The 24,490-nt window shown below is 44.8% G+C and overlaps 1 protein-coding gene across 3 annotated transcripts in view; it reads left to right on the plus strand.

The window, feature by feature from the left end:
* Positions 1-24,490, plus strand: part of FNIP1 (folliculin interacting protein 1) — a 65,983-nt gene that overhangs the window by 3,238 nt on the left and 38,255 nt on the right. Inside the window, exon 1 of one of the 3 annotated variants that reach the window (XM_069869367.1) lies at positions 17,915-18,828. The exons of the other annotated variants lie outside the window; for them this stretch is intronic. Within the exon in view, the coding sequence (XP_069725468.1) occupies positions 18,818-18,828 (11 nt within the window). The 5' untranslated portion in view covers positions 17,915-18,817. Of the gene's footprint in view, positions 1-17,914; positions 18,829-24,490 lie in introns of those variants that run through there. 3 annotated transcript variants of the gene reach the window in all.

Below are 24,490 nucleotides of genomic sequence, written 5' to 3' on the forward strand. Positions count from 1 at the left end.
GTTTGCTTTTTTAAAAATAATATAAGCAGTTTAGTTTGGAGAGGAAGCCTTAGGAGGTTGTGATAGATCCTTTACATCTTAGTATAAAATTTTATACATCTCAGTATACAATTTTAGCTCTTCACTTTAACCAAGGAACACCTGCCAAATGACGCTTCTGCGGCACTCTCTCTGTACAGCTCGATATTCACATGGTGACCAAGAATATTCAAAATTTGAGCGGTAAAATCTGTTTACAAGAAACACAGGAGCACCTGCAAGTGTGCTAGAGAAGAGAGAAACCCTTCAGTCCCAAGGTGCAGAGTAGCCGCTGCCTACTGCAAACACTCCTCACGTGAGTGGCTTTTCCTGGCGGGTAACTTTTGCTATAAATAGGAGCTCTTGGCCGTGTTGTAGCATCTGGCACTGGCTGCTGCTGGTGACAGGAGAGCTCAGCCCTGCTGGGGCTGTTACAGCTATCGGGAGTAGCAGATTTGGTGTGTTCTTTGCTAGAATTTTAGAACCTGAATATTCCTGTTGTAAAAACACATAAAGCTGTTCAGGTGAGTTGGGCATTGTACGTGTCTGAAATGTGTGTACACCTTAAATAGCAATTAAACAAACCCCATTCCAGAATTTTGTGATCTGTTCCCCCAGTAAAATGCAAACAGAAGCAGCCACATGTTTTTGCCAACATTATCTGGATGCACGAAGTATTCCACTGCACATGTACATAACTGACTGCCACAGACATCAATTTCCAGCTGCTTTTCTGGCTTTCTAAGGGTCCACTTCAGCACTGTGGAGAAGAGGGAGCTGCTAACCCCCCCAGTAACTCACCCAGCTTTTCGTTATTCCCAGTATGCTCAGTAGAATGAGCCCAAAGCTCAGAAAAATACCGAGATGCCTCAGGTTCCACGTTTTTGTGGTTGCGATAAGGTGGGCAGTACTGCGATGGTAAATACAGCTGTAAGGACTGCAGCAGAGCTGGTGCAGGAGGCTGCGGCTGTTCAGAGAGTAATTGGGCTTGGAGCACTGTTAACCTGTTGCAGAGGGAGAGGGATGATTCTGTGGTACAGAATTACAGGACTGGTAGATTTTGGGGTTGTAAGTAGGAAAGAAACTCAGTATTTCTTTCCATCTTATGTTGCAAGTTCACATACTTGTTCCCTTGTCTCTCTAGACGTCCTTCCCACCAGCTAGAGGATAGAGAGGTTATTAATTAGGAGTTCTTTTTACACTGCAGCTCAATAAAAGTTCCAGTGCCTCTCTAATTCTGAGGAGCTCTGAAGAACCATCTCACCCCGAGGGGCATTCCACCAATGTTTGCAAACTCTGTTTTGCTCTTGCTAAAGCACCTGTTGTAGAGGTACAGCTGTGGTGATTGTTCAAGCTTGAAAGAACCCCTTCCAGTTTCGAGTCTTACCAACGGTGTGGAGTCTCTCTGGGCTCTTTCTTCTTTTAAGTGTTTGCTTTGGTTAGCTGGGTATTTGGGAGGACGAGCACAGTTTACCCAGTGGAAAGGTACAGGAATAAGTAACTTTAGATGTTCTTTATTTAGGGGGAAGGCCACTTTCAGTCATCCTGAAAACCTGCTTTCTTGCAGTCTTTTCTGTGACACATGCTGCTCTTTTATTGAGAAGATAGTTTGCCAGGTTCCTGAGAAATAAAAGGCCTAAGGCTGGCTATGAAGTAGTATTTCCTGAAATCTGTCTGGGCAAGTATCCCCCATCAGCCCCGACTCTTTCAGTTCTCCTTGGCAGTGACTTTAAATGCTATCCTGAGATTTGTTTCCTTTGACTTAATTTTTGGCAGCAGGATTCATCAAGGGAATTGCAATAAACCTAGAACTGGAAATGGGTGGCATGATACAAAGGTGCTTCACGAGCCAGTTCCTCTGTAGAGCTATTGTTCTTGCCCAGTAAAAATGCTATATGCTTTCCTACCGAGGCATAATTGCTTCTTGAACCAGGAGCTAATTTCCTGAAATAAACTGCGGAGAGACTCAGAGACATCTAATGATGTGTAGCTGGGGACTTTTTAAAGTGGAAGCTGGAGTAAGGTGAAGGAGGAACATGAAAGTTGTCTTCACATTGATTTTTCCAGTTAAAGTTTTATCCAGAAAACGTCTCGGTAAGTTTTTGTGTTATTTCATAGAATCAAAGAATCACGTGTTTTTCCAGGGACTGTTTTGTCTGTGTTCCTCCTGTGCTCAAAGCAGGGGTAACCACCACAGATTGCCTTGTTCCTTCTGTTTTTTAAGGAATGGCTTTGTGAGACACTGAAGGAGTTCTGAGCCAGTGGTGTCTGGACACTGTAGTATCATCAGGTCTGAGAGAAAACTCAAACAACTGAACTGATAAAAACACTGCCAAGATTCTTATTGAATGAACCTTCCACAGCAAGCAAGGTATCAGTTCTTGAGCACGACGTAGCCAGCAGCTTGATTGTCCTAATGGCGCCGCACAAGGCTTCTGAGAGCTGATCAAAACCTCCTGTTAATGAAAGAGTGGGGTTTGATATTGGTTCACTTCTGGCACTCGGCAGGTCTTTCAGCCACAGTTGCAAAACTCCTGGAACTTCACCACCTCAGGGTCTATCTTCAAAAAGAGCTTTAGCTGGACTTCATTTGGTGCTAGTGCCACCTTTTCACCATTTCCAGTGATCTGATGACTTTAAAAAGCCTTTGTCCCATAACTTTTTAAGACTATTCAAACTCTTTAACATCTGAAATGTTCCTGTGTTTTTATTAAGCTCGTTTCTGCCCTTTAATGTCCTGAAAGTTCTGGGTTTTTTATAAAAAAAAAAAATCCATCTCTTTGTAATATCTCTGGAAGAGTTTTTGGCTTTCTGGTTGCATTCATTAGCTTGAGTGTAGCAAGTTTTAATAAATCTTTCTTTTTGATTTATGTGCAGTTTTCTCCATTGCGGTGATGACTTTGGCCTCTATTTTGAAATATATTGCTGTTTTCTAAAGTACTTCTTTTTGCCAAATTCTGTTTTGCATTTCCTCTCATCTGAGCTTTTGTGTACCTTCCAGTGCTTTAAGCCAACTTTTGTCTTGGAAGCAGACACATACAAATTAAAAGGTTCCAGTAAGCACCTCTGGAGCATGGGGAGAGTTTTGACCATTTCTTCTGAAGGGGCCGCTCTCCTGGCCCTTCTTGACACCCCTTTGTAGGTCTCCAAGTGGTTCTTAAGGTAGGCATGTGCTCCTCCTAAAGGATCCCATATGTCCTTGCAAATGATGCTGGGTCTGAGTGAGGCAGCGCTGTGAGCTGAGTGTCAGTGCCTGAAGGAGCTGCACATCAGAGGAGTCGTGGTCCAGCCAGCGACTGTAGTTTAGTTGGATTGTTGTCAGATCCAAAGATTAACTTGGATCAGCGCCCCCATCATGCTAGGTGCACACAAATGCAGAGAATGACCAAATAATTGGAAAAATGTTGGGGTGCTTATGCCTACCTGACTTCAGCAGAAGCTTCAGCTTCTTCCAGTCACCTGTGGAACAGGGACCATCGACAGTGGAGTGCAAAAGCCCACTGCTCATTTTTTCTCTATTGTTTTAGGAGGTAAAGATACAAAACAGGCTGATGCAGAGCTTAAGGGTCACCCTTATTGCCTTTCATACTGGCATCTCCCGTGGTGGTTGGGATCTTGAGGTGACTCGAGAACTTGGCACTGCCTTTAGTGAACATCACGAGGTTTGTGCTGTTGGCACACATTCGGCTTCCTCCCAGCCTGCAGCATTGCTTCCTTGTCCCAGGGTGGCATGGGTTGTCTGAGGATGACCTGCGGTCTCCTGCGTCGCTAAGCTGCCTTTGAAACAGTTGTGTTCTTGGTTCCCCTTCCAGCTTTTCAACTTCTTCCTGTAAGTTACAAATCTTTTTGAAGGGATGCTGGAGTGAGTGAATCACGTGGTGCCTTTTTACCACTATGATCGCTGCTGATTAGGCCTTCAGGCTATGGTATTAATTTGGATCTCGCCAGCTGAGCAGGTGGATCCTTTGATTTTACTTTGTTTTTCTTGGATTTTTGATGGTACCTGCCAGGCGAGCCTGGCAGTTTTCCCTCTGGAAGGCGTGGATGTCTGCTGTCCTCCTCCCCACTGGGGCTGAGACAGACCCTGCTCCGTGCTTGTTCCTTGGAGGCAGGGTGAGCTGGCCCATCATCCGCACTGTGGGAGGAAGAGCTTGTTGACTTCTTGCCACAGTTTCTGAGCGTCTGAAAATGTATGGGTAGGTATGCTAGAGTGAGAACGCTTCTTTACACTTGAGTTGTGCTAGCAAATGTTGTAAGAAGGTGTTTCTGCAAACAAAACTGTGGTGTTTTTTCCCCTCCTTCTCATAGGGGTATGAAGGTGCGCCAAGAGCATGGGGTGTACGTACCTGTTTGTCCTCTGTGAGGTCTTCTTTGCCGAAATGGTTCCATCATTCATTTTCTGGTGGCTGAAGGTGTGGTTACAGGTCTCTTGTTGTAAATGCTTGCTCTCTTGGGATGACCAGCTCCTCTGGTTGACTGATGGGTTGCCTTTGTGTTTTTGAAGGGGTTTATCCTTTGATGTGTGGATGCGTCTGAGTTAGTGTGCGCATGGCGACAGTTTGGATGAATTCAGGCTTCTGTTCTGGAATAAACTGTCCCAGTGTGACTTGGAGCCTGAAACTCATGTTGCAATTTTGGCTGAGTGCTGGAGGTGACCACTTTAGACGCGTGTTTTACAAGTGGAAAGTAACGCACACAGCGGGTGCATGCTTGGAGGTTGTGTTCCCTCCTATTGCTACATCTGGAGCAGAATGTCTGCAAGATCACATGTTCGTGAGTAACGTTAGGAAAAATGCAGAGCTCAGTTGCACCAGCAAATCCGCAGCGTGGTTGTGCTGGCCTTCCAGAGTTGGCCAAGAGCAGAATTTGTCTCTGAGGGCTTGAAAAATTTTGCATTTGTGGTATAGATAGAGAACCTTGATCTATAAAATATCTGTTGGAGAAAAAAAAAAAGTTGTGCCCATTAAAAACAGGAACTAACCTTAGTCATTTGTAAATGACTTGCTAATGCCACAGCTGCTCCACCTTCCACCGAGTCGTAACAGAATTCATATGTGGGAAATGTTCCTCTGAACAAACTCATCTGCACAAAATCCACACGTGATTGTGCTGTGCCTGAGGAAGGTGGCTGTAATGATTACTCTTGAAGGGGCAGTCCTCTCTGCAGGATTAATCACTTATTTCTAAAAATACACGTGCAATTGTGTTCTGCTCCATGGAGGTGTGAGCAGTTATGTAGCCTTTTGTATCAAAAAAGATTTATTTAACTTTATAAGAATGCATCGTGCTGCTGCTTTGCGCTCAACTGAAGCTTTGAACTGAGGTAATTCTGCTCATCTTTGTAAGAAGCACGACCTTTTTCTCTTCTGCAACCGATAGCTTCTGTAGATATTGTTACTCAGAATGCAGTACACTGCAGAGAAGCTTGTTCAAACATGTGAATTGCAGCACAAAATACTACACGAGCTACATATGAAATACGAGCAGTGCGTGCACATAGCATGCACGCACGAGTACTATGTGTTTGTACAAAGTTTTCCATCTTCTCTGAAAAAGCAATTTTATAGCCCTGATCGAGCAGTTAAACTTGTGGACTTCAGCAGCTTGACTACAGGTAAAAGCTCTTTAAACTGTCTTGCCTGATGCTTTTGCAGTGAGGATCTGGGTATCTTCTACCTTTTATGTATTGTCTTTGAAACCGTGGCCTTGAAGAACCCTGTTTTGTACAGGTGGAGGACTCTGCAGCGATACCAAGCTCACTTAGTAACAACCAGCTTGGCTGTAGGCGCCCCAAGTCCGCCTCAGCCTGATCGAGCAATCAGCCCAACAATGCTCAGTGACTGCTTGAGCATGGACCTGGGGGCATCTCGAAGCATAGAAACGATCCACCACACACTGCTGATCCAGGATGTTTCCACAACGGTACCAGCAGTGATTCTTGGCCTCAAATGAGTAAAAGGCATCAATTGTGTTCCCTTTAGTGTAGATACTGTTTGTGCCCTGTGCAGTGTGCAGATACTTTTCCAGATCAGCGTGTGCCTCGTTACCAGCATTTCAAATGTCTTTCCCTTGCTCCAGCCAGAATGTCAACAAAACATGGAACTTGTAATAGTATCACAAACCCTCTGCCTTTCCACTTTGTGTGATGTATAGCTGCAAAGAAACTGGAGCCAAATTACAGTTCTCTGCCATCTGTTTTAGTTGATAAATGAAGAAACTTTGAGCTCAGCTCAGACCCAACTTAGAGTCCTGGCATCATGCCTATTTCAGCCAGGCCAGTATCTTCACCCCAGTTCTTGTCTCATTTTCCACTTCGAGAGAGAAACAATCTTGTTTGTTTGAGCGTCGCCCATGGGAGCAGTAGTGTTTTTCTGGATTTCTTTGGGTTTGGTTTTAGCCTCGGTACCTGTGGCTCTTGCAGCACTGTGCTCGGTTTCACCCTCCCCTCTTGGTAGTTTCTGAACCTTTTGATGGACTTCACTGGTGTGTGGTGGAGGACATGAGAACAGGAGTCTGAATGAGCTGAGTTTCTGTAACTTTAGTGAAGATCCTGTGTGTGCTGTTGGGAACCTCTGAACTATTAGTACCTGTGCAGCTCCAACGTGGCTATGTCGCCTTGTGTTGCTGTTTCCAGCAGGCATGTAGAAGAGATGCTGGAGTGTAGGCATGTTGGAAGAAAACAGGAGAATCTGGCTTCATAGCTTGATCAGGAAACAGCCATAAGCCAAGAAAAGCTAGCCCTGGACTACTGTGAATTCTGGAATATCAAAATCTCTGTTGAATTATTCTACTTTTAGCTAGTGCTAAAATACACACCGTCTAGTACATCCCCACACTTCTCTTGCCTCATGTGTGATCCTTCCACAGCTGAGTCCCAAGGATCAAACAGGCCTCCAGTCTGTGGACTCAACACTTGGTTTGCTATGGTTCAGGGTAATTATGAATGAGGAGAGTAAGTCAGAAGGAAGCGCACGTGAGCAGTTAGCTGGGGAATGAACTGTCCATCAGGAATGGGAGTCTGGTCGGGGGGGGTTGCTTCTCTGAACAGCTACACAGAAAATGTTCTTCCTGTCTGAAGAGTTGGCCAAATGATTTGTTTACTCTTTTCTATGAAACTTGATACCAGAAATTGGTAGAAAAATGATGTTGATTTAGGTGTTAATGAAAAGTAGGTGCAGATGGTAGGCTCTGGGATTGTGTGTGCAGGGAACAGAGGCTGCAGAAACGTGGGGTGAGCGCAGGAGCTTGTTGTAGTTCAGTGACATTATCTGAACATCTGGGAAGCTAAGGAAGAAATCTGCCAGAATGTTCTTGTTCCTACAGGAAAAATAAGTATTCCCCCTAAGACAGAGTTAAAGAAATGCCTTAAATGTCAGGGCAGTGAATTGGTTTACAGTGCTAACTGTGTTTCTATTTAAAGGCAACCCAAACTCTGACATACAACTTAAGAGTCAGACAGAAAAAGGTGGTTGTTTTTTTTCAGTACTTAAACATATTTCAGCTGCTGTGAGTTACTGGAAATTACTCTCCTTTCTCAGTAGGAAAGGAAATTGTTCTACTGACAGCATCGAAGGCTAAGAAGCTGTGAAAATGAGTATGTTGGTCTCTTAACTGTGTGTGCTTTCTAGTCATACAAGATGTGAACTCGTGACCTCTTTTTTTTTTCCAAAACAGACATGATTAAAAAGCATAGAATTAAAAAAAGAAATCAAAGCAACTTAAAATAAATTTGAGACTGTAACAGAGTTATATCTTTATGTAAACAGAAATAGTTATCAAACTTTTCAGATAAGCAAAACCTGCCCCTTTGGTGTAAGACTGATTGGATTTACTTGCTTTGTATTTTGGTGGTATTTGCATAGTATCTCATGTGCAGGTGTTTTCAAATGAATTAATTTGGTTAGTCTGAAAGTGTATCTATTTCAAACGTGTCATCAGATTTTCTTTTTCAGTCGTAGAGTGCTTGCAGAACCACCAGGTGGCTTGTGTTTGTGTGGTGTGGGAGACTGCTGTCATGCTGGGGTCAGAAGGTAGGACAGGGAGGATTAGATTTTTGTTCATTTGCGGTTTGGTTTTGGGCTTGTTTGTGGGTGTTTTTCCCCACCTGGACTTGGTGGGTATTCATTTAAGAACTGGTCTTTTCTGTTAGCAGCCAGCAGGACAAATCAGCTGAATTACACTCCAGAGGTGACGTTAGTGCACACCTACAGTGGAGAAAAACCATGCAAGATAAAGTAAAATTCACTGACGGCTATCGTTCTTATCTGTACGGATAGAGAAACTGAGGAAAATAACATCTACAGGGAACAGGGACCTTGACAAGAAGTTGTTTCTATATAAATTTAAGAAGCCCAAGAGAAACTTAGAAATGAAGGGAAGTAGCGTGGTCGTGTGGAGAGCGGGGCACCCTCGGCTCAACTCAGTGGGGTCTGAAGGCTTTTGGTGTCACAGCCTTGGGCTTTGCTGAAGGGTATTTATGCTGAAAGAAAAGAGAGATCCTGAGAGCAAGAGAGCCCCTGCAGCACTGCCTCTCCCTTCTGAAGGTTTCCCCGGGGTGCTGCACCATCCCCTCCTCCTGCCACAGGCAGTGGGGTGCATCCTGTTTGGGGTTACTGCTGTGTCATTTCAAATGCCACGTGCTCGCATGAGGAGGGGAAAGGGAAGTGGAGAGCCAAGCGAGCGATTACTTTGCCAACAGCTCCTTTCAAAAAACCCTCAACAGAACAGCCCTGTCCCAAACGTGCTGGTGGCACTGACAGCTATCGCTGTGCAGCACGTGAGCTGCCTTTCCTGTTGATGCAGCACAATAAATAGCTTTGTGCGGTGCTGTTACTGGTTCGCAGCAGGATTCCCAGAGCACTGCGCTTCTTTGAGTTCCTGTGTCTTACAGATGCTCCTTTGGATGGACTGAACAGGGAGAAAAAAGATGAGGTCAGAAAATGCTTTTGAATGACAAAGCAAAGCTGCCACTCCATAGGAATGAGATGAAACAATAAATGGATGGTTTTTGTTCATGTCAGACAGCAGTATGTGAGCTACAGGAGGTGCAAGAGCTGATGCTGAGCTGATCGGAGCTAGTTACAAATGGCTTGTTCTGCTGCAGCCCCAGGCGAGTCCCTCTAGGAGACAGTCGGGAGTTGCCCCAGCCCCATCTCTAGGCAAACTGTGTTGGCTGGGAGTGTCTGGAACAACATTCTCATCAAATCCATTACCACCAGCAAAAAGGGTTTTATTGAACATACACAAAATGTATATATCTTGATTAAGTATGACCTCTCCCAGTGGAACAATGTAGGTTTTATCGAGTGTTTCTGTTGATTCTGTGAGCTGTGAGGCAGAGCTGGTTTGGAGTGCGTGCTCCAGCTTGATCCGCGATAAGGAAGGTGTGTGTTTGGAGTGAGTTTTGGTGCCGATACCCAGGGAGGGCACGCTGAGCTGAACCTGCACTTCCTTCATCACAGACCAAGACTTTAGCAGTAAGAAAAGCTTTGTGGATACGCAGAGGCTGTTTTCAAAAGATGTTCACTCAGCGCTTGCACTTATCTGTCTTGTGAAGTTTTCAGTAACACTTGACCAGTTCAGCTGGAAATGGAAAAACCCTCTAAGATGGATAGTTGTCTTGAAAATCTGATTTTGTTTAATCATCACAGGGCAACGGCTAGTCCTACACTGCATTTTCCATTCCTGCCATCCTTAGAAACCCAAGACAGTAAGCACGGAGCGAGGCCTTGAAAACCAAATGGGACAGCAGAAAATCTGGGAGTACAGAGTTCAGTGTGGCAATGAGCCAAGCACTCTATTGCAAACCAAGTAGAGCACTTTGTTAAGTTTGGTTTAAAGGTTTAGCAGCTCCTTTAAAATCAGGGGGAGTGCTGGCTGGCTGCAAGCATGCTTACATGCTCTTCTGCTTTGGGTAAGCAAATTATTCAGGACCTCAGAGTGTTGGTGCGTTGGTTTGTTAGGTGCCAGGCTCTTCCATTATTCTGGCGGTCTGTATTTTTTTTCAGATGAAGTTTATGGCCATGTGGCTTGTACAATCATTTTTATTTGTCCTCATGTCCTTAGGAGTTACATAAAAGCGAAGTCAAGCAGTGTCTTTAGTGTCTGCTCTATATAGATCTACCTGAAATAGTTTCAGGTCACCTTTGCATGCTTAATTTGGAAAACAATTGAGCAGCATGACTCTTGCCTTGGAGAATTGAGCGATCTGGGCTCCTCAAAGTTGTCTTGGGGCTCTAGCAATATCTATGCAAATCAAGATTGCATCCCTTCCGCAAATTAAGTAGGGGCTTGTTCAACTCGTAGAGCCAGTAAGGGAGGGATGTTCAGTCCATGGGTTGGAGCCAAGCTAGAAAAGTCTTCCCTCCTGAAAAGCAGCTGTAGGATGGATCCAGTCCACCTAGATATTCATCAGTGTTATTTGGCAGGTCTATGAAAGTGTTCCTAATTGTTTGTTTCTGGTTCGCAGCCTGGCAGCAGCCTTGAAATGCAGGGAATGTCCTGGTTAGTAGTTCTGTTGGTTAAAGGCTTCCAGGTGCAGAGCTGTTGCCAAAGCCAGTAACTGCTCTGCATGCAGGAGGACTACAGGGTTGGGCCAAGCGTTGCATCGGATTTGTGAAGGTGTCGAAGGATGCTGAGGTGGCGAGGGACCCACACAGTGGTGTCAGACGGGTGTTGGTTCACAGGGAGCGTCTATCATTAGCACTGGTGGGATATCGCTGTAAATGAGCATCGCGTACTGATAGCCCAGACTGGGATTTCATTCCATAGATGTTAATTTGTTAGACTCGTTTATACAACGATCCCCTGCCCTTAGTTTGCAGTTGTTCCTGTGTAACTGAGATGGGGTTTTGGTGAAATTGGAGGGGGGAATAAGACCGAGTCAGCACTCAGCTTAAGCCATGTGCTTTACTTTAAGTATGCAAGTAGTTTCATTGCTCCCAACAGAACTGCTTATGTGCTTGGCATTAGGCTTGTGTTATTTTAAGTTGTTGATCCAGAGCCTAATATTTTTTTTGAGTAAAAATCTACCCAAAGCAGGGTAAGACTACAACCACACGATGTTTAGGATGCTACCAGTCAAAGGTTTGAGGTGGTATTCCTCAGGAAAAATTCTTTTGGCACTTAATGTGTTTTAGTGACGTGCTGATCTTACATGTAGCCTTTGCTGGGAAAATGATCATCCTCTGTTAATTTTCTGTGACTCTGGATAAATGACGTGGTCCCACAGTGGACTCGCTGTCGTCCTCTCCACCACCAGGCTTCAGCCTGAAAGCAGCATTTTGGGATTATCCCTACATCAAACCTCGGCTGAACTGAGTGCATATAAATAGTTGTCTGCCAGCTTTTCCTATTACAAATACACACAGTGGGGGAAATTGGTTTACCATGTGCTGAAAATGTCTTTGATATTTTTAAAAGCCTGTTGCTATGGCAACCAGACCCCATGACAGAAAAGCTTTTTGGTAATAAGAAAGCTGAGACATTCTGTTAACATTTCAGCAACAAAGCCAGAGCAAAGGAGCTTGTATTTTATTTTTTTTTCAAAAGCCTAGGAACAAACTGACGCTCAGGAGAAAGTGTTTTATCCCGAAATGGCTTGGACCTGGGTGGAAGGGCACACCCTGCTTGCTGGGCTCGGCCGAGGAGCGCTCGCTGCGATGCTCAAGCTGATCTCAGCTCTCACAGTGGAGAGAAATCAAGGAGTGTGTGAGCATCGTGCTCTGAAACTATTGGGATGTCTCTTTTTTTTTTTTTCCCACATGGGGAGGTTGAAGTGATTCTATGGTTTGGCTGATGGGCAAGGGAACACGAGTTGCTTCTCAGAACTGGATGTCCCCTTTGTGCTTTGCTAATACAGAAACTGGCAGAACAGGCATTACTTTTTCTTTGACGCTAGGGCTTGCAGCCCTGTTTCCTTGTGTCTCATGACTGAGTGAATCAACACCTAATTAAACAGTCACATGAGGGACAGCGTAAAGCGCTGCTCAGGCACTGATCATGGTGAATCTGGAGAGTAACTGCTTACATCTGCTTTCCTCTTCCTCCAAGGAACCCTGGGCAGCTGCAGCTTTGCTCCCCCAAGGGAACAAAGATCACGTAAACCTTGGCTGAAGCAACGCTCTGTGCAGATAGATGAGAGCTGGGGTAGGGAAAGAGAAGACTTGGAAGTAACAGGCAAAATCGTGAGAAACTGGAAGGATTTGAGTTTGCTGGGGATGACTTAGATGGAAGTTTGAAATTATAGTCCTTGTGCATTTGACATTCCTGGTAGTTTAACTGAAAACGTGAGTGTTGGGCAAGGAAGTTCTAGGCGGTCTGGGGGGATTCTTGATGCTTGGAATATCAGCTGCAATTCTTTTGCTCACAGTGAGTTATGAAGGGTCCATAACAATTGTTTTCCATGTCTGAGCGGCAAATACTTGTGTGATTTATTGGACTCTTAAGTTATCACGTAGTCACAAGTGCAGCCACCTTAATCAATTACACGGCCATGGCCTGCAGCCAGGACATGCTCAAATCCCCACGCTGGGCAACTCTAACCACCAAGGCAATATTTTTTCCCCTTGTAAAACTCGTGAAATTAATATTACAGAGTGTTTCAATCATTGTAAGCAGATGGCTGCCTGCACCCTGACGTGAGCTCACAGGTGGGATGCTCGTGGGATGCTCGACGCTGCCTTGCAGATCTCTAGTGGGTGATTTCACTGCTGGCACCAGAGGTACCGGTGGTTTGGGTGCTGCCTGCTGTGGTGTTTCCAGGCTGGAGCTCCTAGGAGAGGTCATCCTGACCTGCCTGCTGTCAGCCTGGGGGTTTCAGCCCCAGAGAAAGCCGGGTCTGGGTGCTGGCCCCGCAGGGACTGGCTGCCGCTGGGGTCCTGGGCGCAGCATCACCCACCCCGGCACAGCTGCACGTTCATGGGTTAAAAAGCATGATATAAGAAAAGGCAGCTCTTTATGTGCTAGTCTTTTAGCCTTTAAAAAGTTATTAATTTCTTGATATATCTGTCTTTAAAAAAACAATGTTTATTTAGATGTGTTTACTCAGTGTTGGTGCAGAAATCACATGGCGTGTCAGGTGTAGCTAGAGTGCACTAGGAGTTGTTTATACACCTTGCAGCTTTTTTTATACCTCCTGAAGTAACTTATTGAGAATCTCAGCTGTTATTTGTGTAAAAAGAAGAAAATGGCCATAGTCCTTACAGTTACTGGGAAGAGCATGGAAACAAGAGCCTTAAAGTTACTCTAAGCTGGAGGTAAACACAGGGAATTCAAGGTTTGTCTGTTAAAAAAATGAAAACGTTAGGATTTCTCAACTCTAGTTTTCCTGTTTGATCAGGAATCATTGAGGAGTTTATTATTAATATTAGCATCGATAGCATGAGTGGAGTTACAGCGATCCCTCCAAGATTTCTTCATTTTCACAGCAACCGAGTTCTCGCAGTCAACCTTGACTCTAATATATCTTTTTCTCTTCATTGTATCAACGTATGTGGTTTCTGCAATAAAAAGCAGCAGTTCACCACTAAGTTACCTACACAATAGACTGTGCAGTTGGTACGTGTAGGCCTGTGAGCTTGTTTCTGCTCTGTGGCACTGTGGAACAGTCACCTTTTTATCACGTGAGTAATTCCCAACAGGGGTAGCTCAGGTGTAACAGTCAGTGTTGGTTTTCATGGGTGAAGTTTGCTATATTGCCTACTGGAAACCCTCATGTGTCAGGCAAAGATAGATGCTGCATGTCACCGCGTGTTTTATCATCATTCATGTTTTGAAGAGGGATGAAAAGCAGAAGTTCATTCTATGCATGGATTTAAGGACTGAAGAATCTATGCAGACATCTCCAGAATTACACAGCATAAAGGGGGGGAAACTTGCCCTGCCAGCCCTCCTCTCCTACACTGTTAATTCTGTGTGACTTTAGAATAGTCTTTATTTCCACCAATTCTTTATATGTACCAAAAGCAATTTGTATTGGAACTTCTTTTTCTTCTCAACTTTTCATTAAGCATACACAATACTGAACTGTTTACACTTTATTTTTAATAGCTGCAGCAAAAGATTATTCTGCTCTGCACACCCCGGAGTGCACAATAAAATAGCTGTTTGGCAGGAGGAAAATGCCCTGTTGTCTTGCAGTACCAGTTGGTATTATGGAGGTTTGTTCTGTGTCTTATTTATAGTAGATTGCAATTGGAAATGTGATACAAAACAAACACCAATGTTCCAGTAGCTTAACCATGCATCAGATTTTTACTTTGGTAGTTATTTTTATTTTAAGAATCTTTTATCATGACTTGAAAAATTACAGCAGTGAAGGGACAGTCAATCTGCTGAGGTCTCAGCATCCACATTCCTAAAAGAAAGGTAATGTTCCATGTCACACCCTCCAGGAATGCTCCCAGGCCGATCCGTACTTATGCTGATGCTCCTTTATGCTGCCTGGTGAGACAGTTTATTCCAGTCATGAGACCTCTTGCTGCTGGTGGGAATCCTCTGTATGGAGAGTTTATAAACTTTGGTTCTCTCTTGGTTTTTTTGGAGGAGGGGTATTGCATATGAAAACTGCTTTTTTCAGTGTTTAAACGTCTAATTTCCTTTAAAGAACGTGGAGCCTCGGTTTTGAAAAACTTGCAGACTGCTTGCAGTGCTCTTCCCCATCATTTTGGCTCCTGCTGACCTTTGGCTGGGCTGATGTTTGTGTGCAGGTGTGTGTGTGCCCCAGCTGCACACAGAGGGTTTGTGCTTTAATATTGTCCGCTCTTCCTCTCCAGCAGGGAGGAATTCAGTGGAATACGTTTTGCAGGGACATGAAACTGCACAGAAAGCACATTTTTTTTAAGCCCAGCTCAGTGGGAATCCTACTAAGGCGAGTATTTTGTAGATAAACGATATTCGAGTATTTCTAGACAGATCTCAAATAAAAACCTTATTTGTTTTTCTCTGATTTTGTTCAGTGTGGCTTCCAACTCCTACCTTGGTGCATTACAAAGCAACAGACAGTTCTTGGCTTGCTTACTGATTCTTTGTTGTGTGTGTTCACAACACGTGTGAGGGAAGCCTTCTTCTAGGAGAAAGACTGAAAAGACTCGTTAAGGCAGTGGAGATCAAGAATGAATCGTTTCATTACTGTTGTAGCCTGTGGTTGGAGCAGACTCTGTTGTTTGCTTGGTTTAAAATCAGATGGTTTATACCCAAAAGGTGCGTATGAGCTTTTGCGGGAGTGTTAAATATGTTCAGAAATGCCTTTGGACACATGAAGGCAGTAACTCTTTTTGGAACTGTTTTGTTCTGAGCATTTTTTGGCTTATGTATGTTTAACCACGGGCTCCAGCAAAGCATCGGGGTCTGCCCAGAATCCCGTGGGCTCTGAAGGACTTTATCCTCTGGGCTTTTTGGTGCGACTGAACACCACTGCCCTCATCTCTTCCATCTGCAGTCAGGTAGATGTGCCTGGATACTGAAGTGTCCTCTCTGGAAGGTGATGGGCTAAGGCAGGAGATTTTGATTACAGGTTTTTTTGAGCTTGTGAAATGTTTTTCTGAAGCCGGATAATGTTATCTGCTTTGGTTTTCGAGTTCAAATGTACTCACACACACAAAAGCCTGCACTTTTTCACAGAGATGGAGAGTATCGTATTCCCTGCCAAAGCCAAGTGCTGCCCAGGTGGCAAATGAGGGACTTCTTTGGAATTAGAAAAAAAACCCAACCCAGCTGCTTTTCTGTCGATGCCTTTCAGCGATAAATGCCGTAGACCTGTTGCAAACCCCACTGAGCTTTCACAGCACAGGTGACAACAAGTTACTGCATCTGCAATTCACCTGGTATTGTAGTTGTAGCATTTTTACTAACCCATGACTCATTTGGGGTGTTGCTTTTATTCCCCCTCCCTAGAAACAGTGTGGATAAGCAGCGAGGAGAAGCAGCCGAGTGGCTGTGCCGTGCCCCTGCCCTTCAAGCTGCTGTGTCACTCCAGCAGGGTGGGTTACGGTTCTGCACGCCTGCTGTGTGTTCCTCATCTCTGCAGCCTGAACCTGCTCTGAGCCGGGGCTGGTGGCCAGGAGGGCTGGAATGGAGCGTGGGTTTGGACCCAGGTCTAAAATACTGTATGTACAGGCTGGTGTGACCAGAGCACCTCACTGTCCTCAACAATTTAGAATCGGATATTGCTTTTGAAAACTTACCTCCTTGTTTCCAGATCTGTAGAGAGGATTTCACCGTGCCTGGGAATACACCCTGAGAAGAGGATGGTGCGTGCTTAACTTTAGAGGCCTGGGTATTTTCTTGGCTGTGGGAATGGTGGCATTGTGTTTGATCCAGCACCGAGTATCTGAAGTCCTACCTCAAGCAATAAATATTCACTGATCTGCTAAAGCCGTATTTACTCTCCATACGCTTTGAGTCTGTCTCTATTTGAAGAGAAATTCCTTCCAGTGTTTTTCCTGGTCAGTTGTTGGATGGAGGCTGGGTCCGCTTTCAAAGCACTTGTCTGTAATGCGCATCAGGTTACCCTGAGGTAAAATGGAAACCTTAGATGTTACTCTTGTAAATAAATGTTTACATAATGCATTGCACTGAACTTCTCACCATTGCGTGCCTAAGAAAAAAGGTCACTTTTGACATCAGTAAACTTTCAGAGAGCGATGCGTTTGCCACACAGGTGAAGAAAAGCACTGTGCACAGCACATTCCTTTCACTAGAGCAGGAAGGTAGGAGAGGTCAAATGTTATTGCTTACAACTCCCAAGGCTTGGATTTTTGAGCCTTAAAGGCAAGATTTGGTTTTAAGGCATGGGTCCTGTAAACAGCACGTGCCCAACTTCACTGTGGGTGATTCCATTGAATTCCCTGACAGCTGTCTTGGATGAAAATCTGTCTCTCACGTATGTCTGTGTGGGGTCAGGATCTCAGCTCGCAAAGATGGTGGGTTTGGATTTGGAACCAAGTAAGGATCTATCTCTTAGGTTTACTGGGTTTGTGTCAATATGCTTGCCCATCACTAAACACAAAAATATCACCTTCCTCTAAGTCAGCGGCAAACCTGCTGTTTTGTCAGTAGATTAAGGATTCCTCCCTGAACTTAATCCAGCAGATGTGTAGCAGAACAGGGAGCTCAGTGTTCATCCTGGGTGGCAAAACATCCTCCAGGCATGCTGGGATTGTTAGATCTTAGGCCCAGAGCCCATGAACAAGTGCATCAGCTCAGCCGCTCTGCGATACGGGGGGGAATCCATTGATAGCGCTGCATTTTTGTTGTGGGATGCAGGGGAACGGGAGAGCCTGGTGAGAAATGGATTTTTGCTGCCTTTGTATTTGAAATATTGGCAAAACCTGTTGATTTTCATACAGTGAAGCTATGGAGCTATGACGCCACATTCTCCTGCCATTATGTGTTTCTTGATCTCTGTCCAAAGATAATCCAAAATTAACAGTATGAATGATTAGCCCCACGTGTGCCTGGAACAATACTTGATGGCTTTGCTTTGCTTTGCTTTTTTGGATGCCCAGTTCCTTCTTTGCTTCCCTGTCTTATCTCTCGCGCTCCTTCCCCCACAATTTAGAGAAAAAAGTTCTTTAAATAGTGATGGGGTTTTTTGTGAGGTACTGAACAGCCTTCCTAGCACAGCCTGGGATACCACAAGAGCAATCCCGGACCCTTGTTTACAGCTACCAGGTTGGTGAGGATTTCTCCGGGGGCATTATTGCACATCTCTGTTTGTGCTTTCTCCCCCCAAGCTCTCCTATATATTGCCGTCCAGTTGTCTTGCATGTTCCTGATGCCTCGCTTGCAATATTAATGAGCCCTAACGGGGCATACAGTGCTTTCTTTGTTCGTATAGGAGCTGGTGGGGAGGGGGAGCGGGTGCCGCTGCGATACATGGAACAGAGCTGGGTTTGCAAACGCGCTGAGGAGCTGGGAACCAGCGATGCAGAGGCAGACGGCAGGGGCTGGTGGCTGTGGGCACCTCTTCCCCCTTCCCAACAGGCACGCAAGCGATTTGCCCGTCCAGAGGCCTTTCTTTTGCCGGTGAAGCGGTGTGCGGGGTCATCGGCGGATGGCGGCTCCAGGTGGCACGCGCTGACAGCTGTGTCACATGATGGCTGTCAGCGCTGGCTTTTCCACCCCGCTCCTCCGACACAAGCATCCCGTCGCTTCCAGGAATGTAAAGGCTGGGGGTGCAGGCTGGAAGGAGGCCGCGTTGCTTTGTCCCCTCTGTCTTGTCCGAGCAGGCTGAATTCCCGACAGTCGTGGCCAGTGGAGGACGGCAGCCGCAGTTGCCAAGGGACTGGGGTCATGAGACTCAACTCTGATCGCGGGCACTAGCGGGATAGACGGGGCTGACATGTACGCCCCGGCGGCTGCCAGGGCAGCGCTTAGCTTCCCGATGAATTAGCTCGATCTCTGCAGCGATGCACTGGAAGAGACAAAGGAGCGGGGAAGACGGGCGGGATTTACTTGAGCAGAAATCCCGGGCTGTGCAAGAGAATGGAGGGGCAGGATTTGGGTTATGAAACTCCGGGGCAGCGCGAACGCAGCCCGGTGCAAACGCCTGTACTGCGCTTCAGCAAACTGCCTTCTTTAAGGTGGTTTTCGTGATCCTGTTGCTAGGATTAAGCCTTTTGCATTGCAGCATGGAGAGTCTTTTGTTTGAGTTAAATTCAGACCTCTTGATGTGTCACCTGACAGTCTTGTGGTTTTGGATGAATATGGCTCATTGCTATTATTAACCTGAGTTGGCAGCCGGGCACAACAGGAGTTTATAGGGATTCTGAAAAGTGGAACTGCTCGGGGGACAAAGATGCTTCCCAGGTACGGTCACTGCACACTTCTTGAGATGATTTTATTTATTTGAAAGCTTTATGTTTTCACTGTGATGAAACTATTTCTTTTCAAGAGCTGTGAAGCTTTTAGAGATTTAGCTTCCTAATGATTCTTCTTATAATTGTCTGCTAAATGACACCGATGTATTTTTTTCCCCTGAACTGGTTCTGTCTGTTGCCATTTTGCAAATGGTGGTGCAGGCTACTTGAATAATGTCAGACATTATTAATGTCTGACCTAATGTTAAATGCTAGTGACATAAACTGAAGGTTTGTTGTATGTGTTTATTAAATCGAGTATTTCAAAAGAGCACAGGGCTCGTGTGTGTACACGTGTGTGTGTTTGCATATGCATGTGTGCTTAACTCAGCTAAAAGCTGAACAGGTTCATTTTGAAAGGAAATGCATGAAATAGTCCCAAAAATATCCTATGAAATTACCTTACTAATTGTAAATTCTGAAGCTGTGTAAATTGCAAAGTTACTCAACATGCTACATGTCTTTAACAAAACCTTCCAACCTACTTATTTTCAATATCACATTCCAGACTATAATTAATGTGTTGACTAGGCTGCACCTAGCCTGTATATATTATGGCTTTTTGTTTGGGGAAAGGCGTCTGGCTCGTATATTGAACTTCAGAGTATAAATTAGATGTCTTAATGAGAGCCAAGTGGCTTCGTAGAAGGGGGGAAAAAAATGAAAACAAACCGAAGTCAGCTTCATAAGAATTGGACAGAGCCAAGCACCTTGGAAGCCAGCTGAAGTTTAGGTCCAAATTTATCATACTGAGTGTGAAATACCTGGCTGGCTGACTGTGTGCCTACAGTGCAATGTGTGCTCAGTATAAGCAGCAGAAGTTTCCTGGAGCTCAAGTAGGGCTGCTATTCAAGGTGAGGATTGCTAAGCTGGTAGATGAACAAGACAGATTTATCGGTGTAGCATGGAGCTGACCTCTGCGGTGCTGCAGTGTCACCCTCCTTCAAGCAACGAGGAGGGGGTGGCTTGGGTTTTCTGTTTTTAAAAGAAATGTTATTTCCTTGTGATAAACCTTAAAAATATAACTGCTACAAGCAGTTACCTGCTCTGAGTGGTTGTCCCTGAGATGATCCACCCTCCATCAGTTCTTCCAGGCCACCCAGAGCACGGGTCCATTAACTTTTACGAAACCCCAGCTGAGGTCAAAGTGACAGAGAGCAGCGTCATCCCAAGTGCTGGGTAAATGCCTTCACAATCGATTGTCACAAGCTTCCCCCTGTTGCCTTGGTCAAGTCCCAAATGCTGGGTTTCTCTGCAGAATCAGCAGGCGTTCACCACAACAGTCACACAACCCTGAAGTGACCTCAGCTCTTGTAAAGACAATTATCTTGCAAAATTTTTTACTAAGTATAGGCCCCGTGGTTTAGGGATCTTCTTCCTTCTCACAGCCTTATGATCGTGTTATGTCACCAGCACTTAAATGGAATTTCTCGCTGGAAATGCCAACTTTGCAAATTGGCTGAACAGTCTGGATCATCCTTATCACGTGAATCCTGATAAAGTTCTTCTGTGCTTCAGGTGTTATTATGAAAAAAAAAACAAACCCGCCCATATATCTTAAGAAAAAGTTAATGAATGGTCTTCCAAAGCTGGAAGTGTCGTTAAGGTACACTACAGGGCTGGTTTTGTTGCTTCCAAGTTTGTTATGCTCTTTCAGAAAGGCCTGCACAGCTGCCGTGTACAATAATGGTCAAATAGTAATAAACCAATTATTGAATTGCAGTAAGGAGATATTAAAGTACATGGAATAGCCTCCCGTTGTGACCTCTATACTCAACTGCTGTTAAATATTCTCAAAGCCAAGATAATAGAAATGTGCAGAGGAATTTTGGGCGGGAGAAGGGAATCCCTCGTTGGAAAAAGCATCTCGGTGAGAGGTGTAGGATATGATGACTGGACTAGGCAAGGACTGTTTGCCTTCTACTTCTGATCACCCTTCTCTATAACAAAGCAACCGCAGGATCCTAAATCGTTCTGGACAGCATAGCGTGCTTTGATGTGAATGTACATCTCCATGGAAGGTGGACACAATCTGCACCCGAAATATTCCAGTGCGCCCAGAGGAACAGCCTCACATTTACAGCCTAAGCTCCTCAAGACTGAGACAGTAGCTGTCCCAACGCTTTTGTAGAAGTTGGCTGAGTCTGAACACCACTGTGACAACAATAGGACACAACGAGGATCGCCTATAGGAGCTGGAGAGAAGCCTTGGGCATCTGATGCTTTTCTAAACAGGAGTAAAGCAAGTCGTTTCCTTCCATGTGGAGCTCTGTGAGAAGGACGTGGGGCAAGGGGGACCTGCCGTCCGCTCTGCCCTGGCTGTCCCTGTCATTCTTTTACACAGGTGCTAACACGAAAAACACGCAGAACAGATAAGCTGGCATAAACTATAAATATCATTTGCGTAGATGCATTTAAAAATAGTTGGAAGTGATTCATCACCAGGCAGTTTTTATAACTATGGGTAACATGATGTAGGAAAACAATAGTTTGACTGATAGTTTCAACTCGCTTTTTCAATGTTTAGTCACAGTCTGGATCTGAGCAACTTTAAAGCCAACTCTTGTATGATTCCTGCCTACTTCGTATCTTGGACAGTTTGCTTTTCTTTAAGACTTCTAAAATAGATGTGTGAAGTTTTAAAAAGTGATTGAACTCTACCTAAGCCGTGTTAGTATGATATTGTTTTAAAAGTAAAGTCTCAGGCAGGACAAAAAATAGCATCAAACTAAATGAAGAATCATTGAATCATTAAGGCTGGAGAAAGACCTCTAAGATCCTAAAGTCCAACTGTCCGTGGTAGGCAGGGCGCGCAGGAAAAGGGCCTCGCTCAGTCCGAGCGCCGTCATTTCCACAGCAGTGTGGGAGATGGAGACTCACCTTTCATTAACATTACTAGAACATTTGATTTTACGTCTTCTGGTTTTCATATTAGAATCTCAAGAAAACATCAGTTAAATGTCAAAGTTGGTTTCCATTTATAAACAGAACTAATTATATTCAGAAGATCTAGGTCAGTTTTCATCTGCCTGAAGAGCAGCGCCGGAGCACTGCCCCGTTATATTTGTTTTGAGATCGTGCTCTGGGTATTGCAGGCAGGAATCTGTACATTTCTAGGGATAATCTATCCAGATATCAAGCTTAACGGTGGTTTAAAACAGTGTCCCCCTCGCTGAGAGGCGGTGGGGCGAGTCGGAGATGCCAGTCTGCCTCTGTTTACTGTCTGTCTAAGCGAACTTTCCCCCAGCTCTCTTAGAGTTTCTTCTGGTTTGGGAAGTGGCCCCGCTATTGCCGGGGAATGTTTTTGCAAGGCTGCAATGTGCTTCAGGACTCTATTATGTAACAGAGATAATGCTTATTGGGAATTATCACAAATTGTGATGGATAATATCTACTAAATACTTGTCTAGAGAAAGTTAAAATGTCATGTGAAGAAGCTGAGAAGTAAACAAGCTCCTGTTACCTTGATCAAACATGTTTCCGAATACAGCAAGAGTTTTATATTTAGCTTTCTCTCCTCTTAGTGTGTAATCTGCTCTTGGAGCTTTTTATAAGTAGACTTTCCTAAGATCTGGAACAGCTACTGCCCTTCTTTGCCAGTAATTTCAAAGTCAAATATCATAAGTACTTGGTGATGGAAAACATGCTTTTGTCTGAGCATGAAGGAAATTCAGATTGCAAGATTCAAGTTGCAAGGGTGGATGGAGCAAGCGATAGCATCCTTCTGGCTAGCAATTTGTTGTTGTTGTCACATGCTGCTTTTTTTCCAGGATCCAGAGTGACCTGTCTGGAGACAAAATGAGTTGCCAGACTTCCACTTATTTCACTTAAATATAAGGAGAGGCCAGTTACCCAGCGGTCTCACTTGCCTCCTCACCTGTAGCTGAAGTCAGTCTCCTACAAGTAACCATCCCCTCTCTAGTCTCTCAAGCCTCTCAGCTGGTAACGCTCCAAATATGCATCAAACAGCATGGGCTTTATTTTCTTAGATTTTGTGAGATCCGTGATGGGGCTCATTAGCAGAGCTTCAGTAACTGGGAGCTCTGCTCTGAGCCGGTCACTGTGCTTGGGTTTTGGTACAGAGTTTGCTCAGTTTTAGGTCTTCGTGTGGGCACGTCCTTCTGGGAACGGGCTTGGCTTTAGGTGCTTGAACAGAGAGGGTGCACGGCTCTTTGCCCCCAGATCTAGACAGCAAGCTATTTCAGTTTCAAGTTGATCAATCTTTTTTCTTGTTGTAAGTTACTTCTAACATTTGTTGCACATTATCTTCTCTGCAGCTTCTGTTTTTTTTCTCCTATTGCTAAATGGTGGGGCTGAGCAGATTAGGAAATGGATTTCCTCTCTCAAGAGACCGAGTAACTGTGTGTCTTGGTGCTTTGTTTCACCTCGCTGGGACTATACTGGTTGTAAAGCCTGTCAGTTTACGTTGGACAGTCTTAAAAACCATGTCTTTGGTGATCAAACTGCTTCTCTGTTGGAACCCATTGTAGAAGTTGTTGGATGACAAGTAGTTGAGTTCCGATCACACAAAGCATGAGGGCAGAGAAGGAAACCTTGTGGCTGGTGAGTTGAAAGTCCAGAAGAGAGGAAAATTTACCGTAGTCTTGGAGTCTGGCATGCCAGGTTTACCTTAATCCATGTTACTGCTTATGGGTGTCTCTTTCTTTGCTAAAATTAATGTACAGCTCCTTCTTGTAAACCTGGAGCCTGTTTACGTTCATTAATGCCTGGAAAGTTCCAAGGCCTTGGTCCTCACTTCTCGGGGTTTCAGCCTAATGCTGCTTGCCTAAAAGCCAAGGATAAGGAAGATAGAATTTCACTTGGTCTAGGAAATGGCTCGTAACTAGCTGAAAGGTGATTCCTGGTGGTTTCATGGATAGAGCAGGCGTCTTGTTTCCTACCTTCCAAGAACGGAAAAGGTAGCAGTGAAAATGGATTCCCAAGCCTATGGGCAGCTTCTTGCTGGGCTTTAAAGTTGTGGCTTGCTTTTTTAAAATGGAAATTGAAGATGATGGCTACAAAGCCCCCTTGAAGGCAAGATGATGGAGCTTTATTCAAGCCTGGGCCCTGCAAGTTCTCCCATTGCAGAGCTGCTCTCAAGTCAGTGGCACCAGGGAAAGCAGAGGCTCAGGAAAGCTCCTTTCCTTCTTGCTGACTGCAAAACCATTTTCAGAATAGGTGTGTTAGAAGAGGTCTGCTGTGTGTGTGGTGCTGAGCCATGCAGCAGCATGGCCTTGAGCCGCAGTAGCTTAAGGGGAGATTATTTTTAGGTTGGAACATGGCAAGGACCTGAGTATAAAGTGAGGACCAAGCTCCACGTGGCTCTGTTCCCCAGCATCAAAGTGTATGTATTAGTGTGGATGTTGTGGCTAGTTCTATATGCGTGTGTGAATACAATGTTTGTGAACCCGAAGAAGGGTAGGAGAGGTGCTTTGCATTTTTTCATCTGTGGAGTCCAGTGCCTTGCCAGCCCATGGGGCTGAAAACCCATGTCTGCAAGTGCAGGAGTTTGTTACCAAAGGGACAGGCCGGTGTAAGCGTAGACTTTTTTTCTTCTCAGTTTTGAATTGTGAATGCGTTTGAGCAGTGCTTGCAATGATGAGGACTCTTCT

The sequence above is a fragment of the Phaenicophaeus curvirostris genome, chromosome 15 (assembly GCF_032191515.1).
Source record: "Phaenicophaeus curvirostris isolate KB17595 chromosome 15, BPBGC_Pcur_1.0, whole genome shotgun sequence".
Lineage (NCBI taxonomy): Eukaryota > Metazoa > Chordata > Aves > Cuculiformes > Cuculidae > Phaenicophaeus > Phaenicophaeus curvirostris.